General features: G+C 35.6%; 1 protein-coding gene across 1 annotated transcript; it reads right to left on the bottom strand.

The window, feature by feature from the left end:
- Positions 1-10,220: 10,220 nt before the first annotated feature.
- LOC9313194 (V-type proton ATPase subunit d1) lies at positions 10,221-12,995 on the bottom strand. The gene is made up of 10 exons (XM_021025754.1): positions 12,663-12,995; positions 12,247-12,367; positions 11,894-12,001; positions 11,704-11,806; positions 11,542-11,622; positions 11,366-11,451; positions 11,211-11,270; positions 11,078-11,126; positions 10,860-10,994; positions 10,221-10,644 (listed from the first exon to the last, which is right to left on the bottom strand). Exons 1-10 carry the CDS (start codon positions 12,841-12,843, stop codon positions 10,513-10,515), a joined length of 1,056 nt encoding a protein of 351 aa, XP_020881413.1. The 5' UTR covers positions 12,844-12,995; the 3' UTR covers positions 10,221-10,512.

The raw sequence follows: 12,995 nt of genomic DNA, 5'->3' as shown, positions 1-12,995 counted from the left end.
ATATGCACCAAGGCTTCAGCACATAAAATAAAGAGGAAAGGTGAGAGCGGGTCGCCTTGTCTTATACCTCTTTCCGGCTTAATAAAAGCATACGACGCTCCATTAAGGAGGACTGAATAGGAGACCGATCTAACGCAACTCATTATCCATTGAACCCATTGAACATTGAAGCCTAGCCTGAGAAGTAACTCTTCCAAAAAATTCCACTCCACTCTATCATAAGCCTTTGACATATCAGTTTTGATGGCTATGAAGTCCTCGTCACAATGTGGATTTGTTCTTAAAGCGTGGACCATTTCGTGGGCGAGGAGAATATTATCCGAGATAAGTCGTCCAGAAACAAAGGCTCCTTGAGTTGCCGAAATTAAACTAGGTAAATAAACCTTGAGGCGCGCACATAGTACTTTCGAAATAATCTTGTAAATTACCGAGCATAGACTAATAGGACGTAAGTCAGTCATTCTTGATGGATTAACCTTTTTTGGGATCAAACAAATCTGCGTAAAATTCCATTCTGAAGGAAGGATTCCAGATTGAAAAAATTGTTGAACCTCCTCAACGACTTTTGGTCCAACAATGTCCCAATAAGTTTGATAGAAATGGCCTGACATACCATCCGCCCCCGGCGTACTGTCTCCACGAATACTAAAAACCGCCTTCTTAATTTCCTCCTTTGTTACCGGTTTAGTAAGCTCTGTGTTCATGGTGTCAGTCACTCGAGGCAACAATCCATCTAAAGCTTCCGAAATCTGAGAAGGATTAGAGCTAGAGAACATCTTGCGAAAATAATCAACCGCAATCTCCCCTTTCGATCCTTCAGCAAATTGTTCGATCTCATTCTCATCAAATAAGGAGAGAACACGGTTTTGTACCCTCCTCTTTTGAACACTACCATGAAAAAATTTAGTATTCTTGTCACCGTCACTCAGCCATTTTTCCTTGCTTCGCAGTCTCCAATAGAGTTCCTCTTCTCTGTAAGCTTCCGCTAATTCCCATCGCAGTTCACGCATGAAACCATGATGAGGCTGTCGCTTCAAACCTTCATTATCTAGTTGATTCCTCAACTTTTTAATTCTCTCCTTGGAATTCTGATTGGACTGCCGTATCCAAAGGGAAATGAGCTTCCTGCACTCAGCTATACGTTGAAGAATACTCGTCGGCCCTGTAGTGTTTTCCTTACTCCACCCATCTCTTATAATGCTCAACAATTCCGGTTTAGAGGTCCACCTCTTGTCGAACATAAACCGACCAGACTTGGATATGTTTTCATTAACAAAGCGTAAAAATAAAGGTCGATGATCAGACCCTATTCTTTCAAGAAGTTCCGCTTGAACTCGTGGAAATAAATGAAACCAAGCTTCATTCCCTAATGCACGATCTAAGCAGCATTGAATCCACATATCATTACGCTCTCCAGCCCAAGAAAATTTATTTCCAATACAAGGGACCTCCCGTAGACGGCAATCATTTATCATATTCCGGAAAGGAAAGAAAGTTGATTCCGCCCGTGCTGGTCCACCAAGTTTCTCATTGTTATTTAGAACTTCATTCAAATCTCCCAAAACCAACCAAGGATCATCTCGAGAAGCTCCAATATCAATCAGTCTATCCCAAACAACTTGTCTTAAATTTGGTGCTGGATCACCATAAACACAAGAGATAAAAAATTGTTGCGAACCAAGTTTAACTTTTACATCAATGATCCTATGATCCGAGCTAAGAACTTCCACGTCATACGCTGTCTTCCAAAATAATGCTAAACCACCACTTAATCCAACGGGATCGACTATATGAGACTGATCATAGCCCATCCATTGCTGCACTTTCTTCACGTGAATGCTGGAGTTTTTAGTCTCCAGGAGGAACAGAAAATCCGGATAATGCTCACGCCGCATTTCCTTCAAAGAAGGAATTGTCAAGTTGCCCCCCAAGCCTTGACAATTCCAGCTCATAAAACTCATATTTGTTTCGGCGGTTCCTCATGTGGAACCACCTTTTCTTCATCCCGCTTAGCGAGTTTTGATGATGTTAAGGCTTCATCAGTAGCCTTCCTCTTATAAACCATGACAGCTTTATTTTTCTCCAAGTCCTGCTTATTTGTTTTTTCCTTAGCTTTGGCCAGCGCCTGAGTTTTTCGTTTCCATTGGCTTGGACGTCTCCGGCTCTTAGAATTTTTAGTCTGGGTCCCGGATGGACCAGCTATAAAGCCAGCCCTGAACACCGTAGAACCACACGACTGTTTTGAAGCCGTAGCATAACAATTAAGGCTTGAGTTGTCATGTTCTTCACCTGCAGTAGCCAGTCTCAATGCACTCTGGTTTTCAGTTGAGGACCTACTGGAATGCTCAAAATCAAAGACCAATCCTTTGCCTTTATCAATGTCTGTTGTAAATCGCGTAGGAGCTTCCAATCGCAACAGAGTTTTCTGACCTTGCACGTCATTCTCGAGATTCCAGACTGATCTCCGTACCCTCTCAATTCTGATTGCACGTCATTCTCTATTTATTTATTTATTTATTATGTTATTACTTAGAAAATTTTTTTTGGAGTCAATGAAATTTTCACTTTTCCCGGTTATCTCTATAATAACGTTTTCATTGTCAATATGCTATCGTAAAACCAAAAATTAGGCGCCACTACTAAATATTCCCTCGGTCATCTTACCATAGCATTTCCCTTTTTAGAAACGCTATGAAAATTTTCTCGAAACTCAATTATAGCAGAACTATCAAAACCGCTATACTATACTGATATTAATACCCTCTTTTCCTGTAGTGGGAGAAGGTTGAATTGGAGGAAACTAGAGTAATAGCTCATATTTCTGCTAATGCAATTTCAGGAGTCTCTCATTACCGAACGATGAGGGTGAAGGGTTCTTATGGGAAGCAAGTATTGTATATACTTATTGACTCGAGTTTTACACACAACTTCATGGATCCTAAAGTAGCTGAGAAGTTGAAATGTGTTTTACAACCTACAAGTATGGCTAGAGTTTCAGTCGATGATGGGAGAATGTTGGAGGTTGATGCTAGAATAGATAAGTTCCAATGGGAATTTAGAGGTACACAATTTCAGGCTGATCTTATGATAATTCCCTTGAGGGGTTGTGATATGGTATTAAGCGCTAAGTGGATGGAGACATTGGGGCCAATAACTCGTGATTTTAAGAAGTTAGAGATGCAGTTTCGTATAGGACATAAAAGGGTTCTTCTTCAGGGTATTAAGCAAGGATCTGTCAGAGACGTGAAGACATTAAAGCTTAATAAGCTGAGAGAAGATCAAGTTCAACCTTCCATGATATGTGTTCACGAAGTTCCTACGGAGGAACCGATGTTAATGTGCTCTTTGGAAGCTAAACAGCGATCCATTCAAGGAGGTTCTGAAGGGGAGAATTTGGCGGCGGGTTTGTTGCAGCAACAAGAATGGATTTGTGAGCAGCAACATGAAGCAATTTATGCCACAGAATCATTACTGGAAACTGATTCAGTTTCAGGACTTGAATCGGAGTCAATTGAATCAAAAATGGAGACAAATTGTGTTGCACAACCTCATGTATCAAATCTTGTCATAGAATCCAGCCATCAACATAAACTGTTAGGGGATTTTGATATGCATATGGTCATTGCGGATCAACAACTTGTCGTAGCAGACGCTTTGAGTCCACTCTTTGATGATTTCCACTCTGTAGTGGCTGAGTTTTGTGAGCAGTCAACATGTGACAAGTCTCATAAACGGAAGCAAAGACTATCTCCAAAGTCTTGGATGTTCAAATTCAGGACGAGTTCTAAACCTGCGGAAACTAGCCACTTCAGGCGTCACAAAGAATGTGGTCTTTGTGCACAAATCCGAGGAGTCAAGATGCAGAGCAAACTTCTTTTGCTTTCTCTTTGTCGCAGTTTCGTCTGGCAAGCAATGATAAGGGTCACGGTGAAACGGGGAAAATTTCCCAAAACTTGGAGTTTTAAGTATAAACAACAGGGGAACTTTGGCCTTCAAGATGTGTTGGTGAAAGAATCAGAAAGAACATCATAGCATTACAGAGCTGCAGAGGTTATGATCTGCATAAGAAATTCTTGCTACTAAACCTTGAGGACAAGGTTTTTTCAAAGGGGGAGGATTTGATATAGGAAACGAGGCATTGATATATCATAACGACACGTGGGTGTAGATGAGTGGAAGCAATAGCTATGAGACGTGGCAAGAGATGAGTGGTTAATGGCATTGTTAGAGAAAGAATCGAGAAGCAGAGATATATAGCAAATGATCTTCATTTGCAGGGAATTAACCAAAAAATATCAATTAGTGTAATCTTCTTCTTCTTCTTCAATTCTCTCTGTAAACTCTTTAGAGTTTGATATTTCATTGTTGATAGAGCTCTTTCTAATTCTAAGCTCTACCACATGAGATTTGGATTCTTGTTTTATGAACGACGATTCAATTTGGTGTTGTGATTTGGATCTAATTGAGAAATTGCAGTTTCTCTGCATCAGCGAGACTACGGATCAGAGACGTCGCAAGACTAAAATTGGTGTGTAGAGATTGGAAATCGCTCTTGGAGTCTTCCTATTTTCGTGATCTCTACGGAACCATAAACCAAAGGAACTTGTCGTCTCCGTGGTCGATCTTTTACAGAGAACAGTATTCTAATACTGCTTTGGAATTCTTCTCCGAGAAATGGGGTTTGACGCAGTCACTAGGTTCTTGGGTCTCAAGTTTTCTGGACGAAATGAAAGCAGCTAACAAGAAAAAACGAGCGGGTATCTTGGCTATCACGGACGGGTTGATTTTGGTGGATGTTTCGACCAAAGGCAGACCTACTATGTTTAGTGTCGCTAATCCTATGTTGCGACAATGGATAGATATCCCTCAACCTCCTATTTCTTATGACATTGTTATCCAAGGCACAGCACTTGTAACACAAATGAACAACAGTGACCTTACTTTGAGATTTTTTCGTCTGATTCCGGCAAATGGACTCAGCGCAATGTCACCTCGCATAGTCCAGCGCTTCTCATCAAATCCGATCAATTTGAATGGTTGTCTTTATTGGCTATGCCGTGAAACTAATGTCATCTTTGCCTATGATTACTATGATCATAGTGAGATTTCATGTGTCATCAAATTACCTACGCTCTTCCGGTCTGAGGGTTATGAAGATACTCTCACTATCTCATGTGGGTCACTCATGTATATGACCACTGACTACAAAAGAAACCAGGAGCTTAAGATTTGGAGACTAGAGAACTATATAAGTGGCTCTTCTAAAGGATCTTGGGAATTATTGTGGAACCTCAATCCTGGTCTTGATCTCAGCTTTATAACTGATCCAGTGGTAATGCATCCGTTCGATAATGAGATAGTTTACCTCGTCACCCGCCAAACTAATTATTCCCAGACACATGTTTATCTTGTTTCATGTAACCTTGGCACCAAAAAGTTCCAAGTCCACAAAGAGTGGAATCAAAAATACAGGAACTTGGGAGACTATGAACCTCGTCTCTTTCATCAGTTCGTGCTTCCACAAAGACTCAGCTCCATTCCTTGTCCACCTGGCTGCACTCTTGTTACCCTTCCCCAACAACATTACTAGTTACTGTCTAGTTTTTATTAGGACATAATGTCCCACATCGGAAGTTGGAAGGGATCCTAAGTAATATATAAGGGATATGGGCCACTCCACTCATTGCCAATTGGTTTTGAGTTGGAAGCCCATATTCTAATATGGTATCAGAGCCCGATCCACACACGTCCAACCCGATCCGACCCAAAGATGGTCCAATCATCGACAAGGCCCAAAATTGATGCCGTCGATCTAAGCCCGAACATTTCGAGATTAATGGTCAAAGAGCCATCATCTCGAGGGGGTGTATTAGGACATAATGTCCCACATCGGAAGTTGGAAGGGATCCTAAGTAATATATAAGGGATATGGGCCACTCCACTCATTGCCAATTGGTTTTGAGTTGGAAGCCCATATTCTAATAGTTTTCACTTCCATTATTGTTGCATTTGTTTATTTCAAAATTCTTCATATCGTTTCATTGATCTCTTTCTTATATAACATTTGTTTGTTCCATGATATGAACCAAAGCCTTAGCCTTAGCTCTTGTTATCGGACCCGTTGCTTAAGCTTAAAGAACAAAGAGATTTAAAGCTAGCTTAACCCTAAGCTCTCTTGGAGATTAAGGTTAATTCTTGGAAGTTTAGTTCTCATTAGCAAAAAGACCTATATTTATATAGGCCATGATACAACTTAGATTCTAACCTAAACGTAGAAAGGAAATTATGAAAACCAAACTCATAAAGTAAACTACCAAAACTAATTAATTAAAACGTCCTAACCGGTGGCCTAATCAACCTAACCGTAGTCTCGTATACTCATTAAGCATATCATGAATTGCACTTTTTAGTTTTTCTAATCCTAATCAAAAGTGAAATCATGTAAGAAGAAAGAATTTCCAAACTTTCAAGGTTCGGATTAGAGAACATGTGTGGCGAATTGGTAAGTCATGTTATGTATATATTATCATTTTTTTCTTAGATATTATACATGTATATGTTTTATAGAATTTAATATTTTGTTTCTGATTTGTTACTAAAGAATATAGTATATATAATCTATATATATGTGTTCTGTATATATATAATAATATTTATAGATAATACAATGTTTACACGTTATCTTTTATGAAATTATGTTATTATAATGTTTTTTTATTTATTTCAAAACAACCAACTCAAAAAAATTTAAAATCAAATTCTCAAAACAAATTAATAGTGTAATATTTATTTCTCTCGGTTTAGTACGGAAACTAGAATATATTTTCTAACATTTACTCATGTTATAAAAATGTTAGAAAACGTATTCTTCATTTTTTCTTATATTCTATAAAAATTAGAAAGTACATTCTATCTAATTTAGAATTTCTTTTAAAAAAATCTTTAAATATGAAAATCGATTATAGTGATTTTGATTCGTCAGAAAATTACAGAAGTTTTGGACACTCTTTTTTCCATGTCTACACAAAGCAAAATAATAATCTTAAAATATGTAAATATCATAAATCACGAAAACGAACGATACACATGACAAACTAAGCCATCAATTAAATTACCAAATCAACTATTGTAAAGTCTTTGTTTTTAATTCACACGGCACAAGGATATTAATTCAAGCTTGGAATCAGAGCAAAAGAAACAAATTCGGGTATCGAAAGAGGAAATTTGTACTAGAGCAAAATGTTGGTTCTTAAAGAAAAAGAGTCAAAGTAGAAAAAGATATGGAATTATCAACTATAAAATAAAATAATGAAAAATAATTAATGTTGCTTTTTCCCTATATTTTCTCAAATAGCTTTTAGAAAGAAATCAAATTAGTTTTGGAAATTTTTTTTATAGTTTAACAAGATTTTTTAGAAACTGGGGACATAACGGGATTTTAATTATATTTAAGCATATATAACCAATACTAAAACATATATGACCAATCTTATTATATAAAGTATGGTTTTCAAAATTAATAACTCATAGGATCGTGACACGTGTCAAATCTACCGATCTTAGATTTTGACACGTGTTAAACAAAAATTTCCTTTTTAAAATAAAAAAAAAGATAATTGTACGTAATTATAAATTTAAATAACATAAAAATGTAAAAAATATTTATTAAAAAAACTATTTAAAAAAAATTTTAAATTTAAAAAGTTTTAAAATGTAAAAAGATAACTATAAGGAAATTATACCTATATTTCCATAAGAGATTTGGCCATATAGTAAACAAAAGTTTTGTTTTTAACAACTTAAAAATATAAAAAGAAAAATATATGTATATAAGAAAATAATATGTATATTTTCCACAAAAAGACGAAATTATAAAATTATGCTAAAATTTTTATTTATAAGATACTAACTGTACAATATAAAGATTTAAATATAGAAAAAAGATTTAAAAAATTATACAATCATTTATTAATCGTATAAGAAAAATGATAAACAAATAGATTGTTTCATATTTTCACCAAGCAAACTTATTTCTTCAGAAACACCACCATTGCTTTAACTTTTCTATTGGTAAAACTTTTTTTTTCTGTCATAAATTATTTTTAGGATAATATTAGTAACTAACATTTTACTCAAAAATAATTAAAGCAATAAACATGAGTGAAAAAGCTTTGGAAACTATCATTTTTCAGATATGTGAAATTTAAAAATGGCTCTCAACCAAAAGACAAACATACGACAGCATATTGTAATTTGGAGAAAAAAAAAACATGAAATAAATACTAATAAACGTAATCTAAAAATAAAGATTATCAATACTGGAATTTTGAGACGAAAGAGAGACATCTAACAAGAATTTAATAAAATAACATGTCATACGAAAAAAAAAGAAAAGTAGTATGTGATTGTTATGGAGGTGGCGATGGTGGTGGTTGATGGTTACGAAAGTGCTGATAGGGTAATTTTAAAAAATAACATGAATCATGTAAAAATTATATGCATTCATCATTTGTTGAAAATATACCATGTCATTTATAAAAAAAACACTTTGAATCATAATGGTTTTCTAAAAATAACATGTGATATTCAGATCCAAGAAATATATGATAGTGGAGAAAAATTAAGAATTATGAACGGCGATGGACATAGACTAGAGTTGTTGTCGTAAGGCTCGGTCCGATGTCGGAGGAGCTAAAGAAGGTGGAGAAATAAGTGCAGTTGGAGAAAGAGGATAAGAGGCGGTAACCGTGGTATTGGTGTTGATGACGGTGGTTCAAGCATGGTGGTGTTGGCGGTAAATATTGACGAAGGTGGTGGGTCAAAATTAGCGAGATTTGGTATTGATGGTGTTAGTGATTGTGATAGTAATGAGATCCAGTTGTGGTGGTGGGTTGGAGTAGTGAAACTCGGTGGTAATGCCCGACGAAGGAGAGAAATGGAGATAGAGAAAAAGAAAAAGATATGGTACTGAAGAATCCGACAAGAGTGAGAGAAGGAGAAACAGAAGATCGAGCAAAAATAAGAGAATCTAATGAGAGAAAGAGAGAGATTTGAGACTTTCTCGCCGGCGAAAGGAAGAAAAAAAGAGAGAACGAAAAATAAATGGGTAATATGGGGAAAAATTAATAAAAGTCATGTAGCAAATAGACATTGTTTAGTCAAATGTTAAATTTTTTTTTTTTTTAGTCTTAAGTTATTTAGTATCATATTTTTGTTTCTAAATTGCCCACATTGAAATTATAAGGTGTAAATAATTTACTAAAATGAAGAAAATAATAATAACAATAATTTATTAAAATTCAATGATACAACATATATACATTTTATGAATATCATAACTTACAATAAACAAAAAATTATATAATTTTATAAATAGGTCAATATTTATATCAAAAGATTAAACAATTAGTGTAACATATATAACTACAAATAGTATTTTATATTGCGCATTATGCATAATTAATTTAAATTTAAAAATAATTAAAATTCTGTATTTTCTAAAATTTAAACATATATGTTTATACAAGTTTAGTTAAGCTTACAAAAATAAAATAAAAAAATTAAGAATGATAATTTCGACCGGTAACCCGTGCAACGCACGGATCCATATCTAGTCATGTATATAGAATGCATAGATGGACAATAGTTTAATTATTTGTCTTTTATTTTCAATTTTCCCAAAATTTAATAACAATATAACCTTATTTGTTATTGTATTATGGAAACATATATTAAACTAAAATAATTTAAATCGGAGATTTAATCCAAGTTTAGTAAATATTTGTCTAAAATATGAATACATTTTTAACTTTTTATACTACTAATATTACTTGCTTCTTAAAACTATGATTACAAATATATTTCATAAAAGAAAATTCTACCCGTAACACATGTTATGATCTAGTCATCTAGTCATAGGTGATATGGTGATACTCTTTCTTTAATATATGAGAATTGAACATAATCAAAGGGCATAATTAAAAGGATTACATAGAATAATATAATTAATATATTTTCATATATCTGATGATTTATTCGGTTTAGAAAATTGGTAAGCAATAATTTGGAACATACGTGAAATCAAACGGCTTTTAACTGCTGTCTCAACCATTCCAGCTATTGCTATATTAGGTATGTGTTCTGGATTTCTCATATACAAAAGCAACAACACATCTTATTAGCTAGCACTTGAAGCAACCAACTCCCGGAAGACAAATTCAGGCTGAAGAAACTGTTATGGCCGCCAAAGTAATTCGTATACATCGTAAATTATTCAACATTACAAAGAGTTTACCGGATCCAAGCAAGAATATGGCCAAAAACAAACAAACAAATTGGATAGATTCTTATTAAGGAGTTTTTGATACACGCAGAGCGACATCAACAGTGAATGTAGACCGCAAGATTGTACAGCAGATTCTCTCGTAAATATGGAGTAATGAAGAAAACCAACAACCATATGAATTCCTCTTTTCCTCCAATTTTTCAGACAGATTACACTTCTTACCAGACTCAGAACATGTAGACCACACTATCGTGGATCCTGGACTTCTGGTTCTGTGCAACACATTCAGATATCCACATCAGGTTCCTGATTTCCTGCTCCCTCAACCTCATATAGGCAAAGAATACCGCGTAATGGAACTGCAAAATCTCATGTTTAAACAACCGTTGTTAGTATTAAACATAAAATTGAGAGAAAGCTATAGTATATCGCATAATGCAATTGGACTCTATGGTCTCTAATGTATTAAGACCAGAATGTTATTTGAATTTAAATAGAAAACAACAAAAACTGAAGCTGAGATTTGATGGACTATGGAAAGTTCTTTGGTTACTTTGTGGAGAGAGAAACAAACCTGTTGCTCAAAGGCTAAGCAAAGCCTTCTGACTTCTTCTTCATAAAATGCCTTGTCCAGCATCTGGCTTTCTCCATAAGACATCTTGGAGAATATAGCTTGATATGGTGGGTATTTCTCCATTACACCACGAACCTAATAGTGGATGATAATATGATTCACTGAGCCAAATTCGTAAATTTATATAAGTATAAACAGATTTTAGCTAGTGGATTTACCTGATCTATGTCTTCACAGATAGCAAGCTCCTCGTGGCCATACGGATAGCTGCAGAAGCAAAGAAATACTCAGTTAAGAATCTTATGCAACCATTGGATGGAATATATCATTCGACTGTAGAAGGCTTCTTACAGGAGGCCAAAGTTGGAGTACAGTTTCTTCCTGTCTTCTCTTGTGAGCTCAGTGCCAATGCTGCATAGCAAAGACAATCAGTTTCAGTGCGTACATAAACAAAGCAACATAACGATGGTAACATCAGCTTGTGGTTTCATGCAGGAAGTAATTACCTGTTGATAGTGATATTCACTGCTCTTCTGTCTGCTTCAAAGGCCAAAAGGTCAGACATAATCTCTGCTGTTGCGCCACCAAGTTTCTATTTCGGATACAAAAAAGAAAAGAAAATAAGGGGTTAGCAGGTATATAAGTAGATTCTGAAAAAAGGGATTTAGGAGTGGACTAGCACCTGACAGAACTTGTAAAAATCCTCAAGGTATGCTTTGTAGAGGGTATTCCTCATAATCTCTATGTTCATGTCATCGAGATCCTACAAGTAATACGGTATGCACGTGATACTCATTCATAACAGAAACAAAAAGATAGAATAATAAATCCATGAGCTTTGTACCTCTGATGTTAAGCATTCAGAAAAGTATGGAGCCAGAGGAGTGTCCACAAGCACCAACCTATAGAGTTCACGCATGTTCTGAGCAACTGCTAGTGTAGCAATACTGGCAAAACAAGAGAGAGCATGAGAAAAACATAAATGTGAAAAAGAAGATGAGGTATAGAAGATGCAAAAAGTCGATGCGGGTTACCTGTCAAACATGCCTAAAGGGTGACATTTCTCGATTAACTCTTGAACATCTCTTTCGTGCAGGGTTCCAGTAACAATGAGCACGACATTGTCAATCATATGGCCATATCTGCATACAAACCAATTATCTCAAATGCCAGCGTCTTAAATTTGATAGATCATATACTAAACTAAATTCAGGGGTAAAACAAGACAACAATCTAAGCTAGCATTTCAGAATGATCATAATCTTTCCCTTCAACATAGTGAAACATATATTTGCTCTGCGATCTCGGTAATTAAACTTTGAGGAAAGTAACAAATCTTACACTATGAGAACAATTTTGGCAAAGCTAAATAAGTATGTCACATTACCTGATGTACTCTAAAAAGGTAGACATTGGTTCAGTAGCTTGACAAAGCATATGCTTGTAATCATCAACAAGCTTGAGAGTACACTTCTCCACAATTGTAGTTGTATGCAGAGGTGACGGTTCTGCAGCAAAAAACAACGATTCATAAACAAAAAACTAGCAGTTGTGCAGATTTTCAAGCACAACAACAGTAGTCTTTATGGAGATACAGATACAGAGACTCAAGGAACCAATCTCTAGTCTAAACATCAGATTTCATATCTTCAGAATTTCTTCAATTCGCAGATCAATTTAGGGATTTGGGAGAGTTTCAAATGCCTAAAACCCAGAACCCATACGCAATGAACCAGAATCGAAGTCAAATTATCAAAACTGAGTCAGAATTGTGAGAGACTATGAGGGATTATCATGACGCACCGTTTTGGAGGTAAGAGCCGTATTTGGTAGCAGAGAGATGCATCTTGATGTCGTCTAGGTTCTCACACTGACATAGATTATTGTAATCGGCGGTGGTGAGAAGACCAGCACGGTGGCCTCTGACGATCGCCTCCAAGTATCCGCCATGGATGTTGAACGTAAGCGCCTCGAATCCGTACATATTTCTCTCCTTATTGTAAGATATTCAGATCTCAATGATTGTCGCCGGAGATCTGATCTGAATTCTGAAGAAGAAGAAAAGATTGCGATCGCGAAGAAGAAGATAACTTTGAATTGATTGGATTTGTTTTCAAGCTCTAAACCGGTCTGCTA

Source organism: Arabidopsis lyrata (genome assembly GCF_000004255.2).
Source record: "Arabidopsis lyrata subsp. lyrata unplaced genomic scaffold ARALYscaffold_5, whole genome shotgun sequence".
Taxonomy (NCBI): domain Eukaryota; kingdom Viridiplantae; phylum Streptophyta; class Magnoliopsida; order Brassicales; family Brassicaceae; genus Arabidopsis; species Arabidopsis lyrata.
The sequence above is the reverse complement of the archived record's forward strand: the minus strand, read 5'-3'. Positions and strand labels throughout refer to the sequence as shown.

What these genes read in the sequence shown, in the direction of transcription:
- LOC9313194 (XM_021025754.1), bottom strand. Translation starts at nt 12,843, where the DNA reads ATGTACGGATTCGAGGCGCTTACGTTCAACATCCATGGCGGATACTTG. An exon ending in CGGCTCTTACCTCCAAAACG is followed by an intron (nt 12,368 to 12,662) that starts GTGCGTCATGAT and finishes TTTTTGCTGCAG; the next exon opens with AACCGTCACCTCTGCATACA. An exon ending in GCTTAGCCTTTGAGCAACAG is followed by an intron (nt 10,645 to 10,859) that starts GTTTGTTTCTCT and finishes GAGATTTTGCAG; the next exon opens with TTCCATTACGCGGTATTCTT.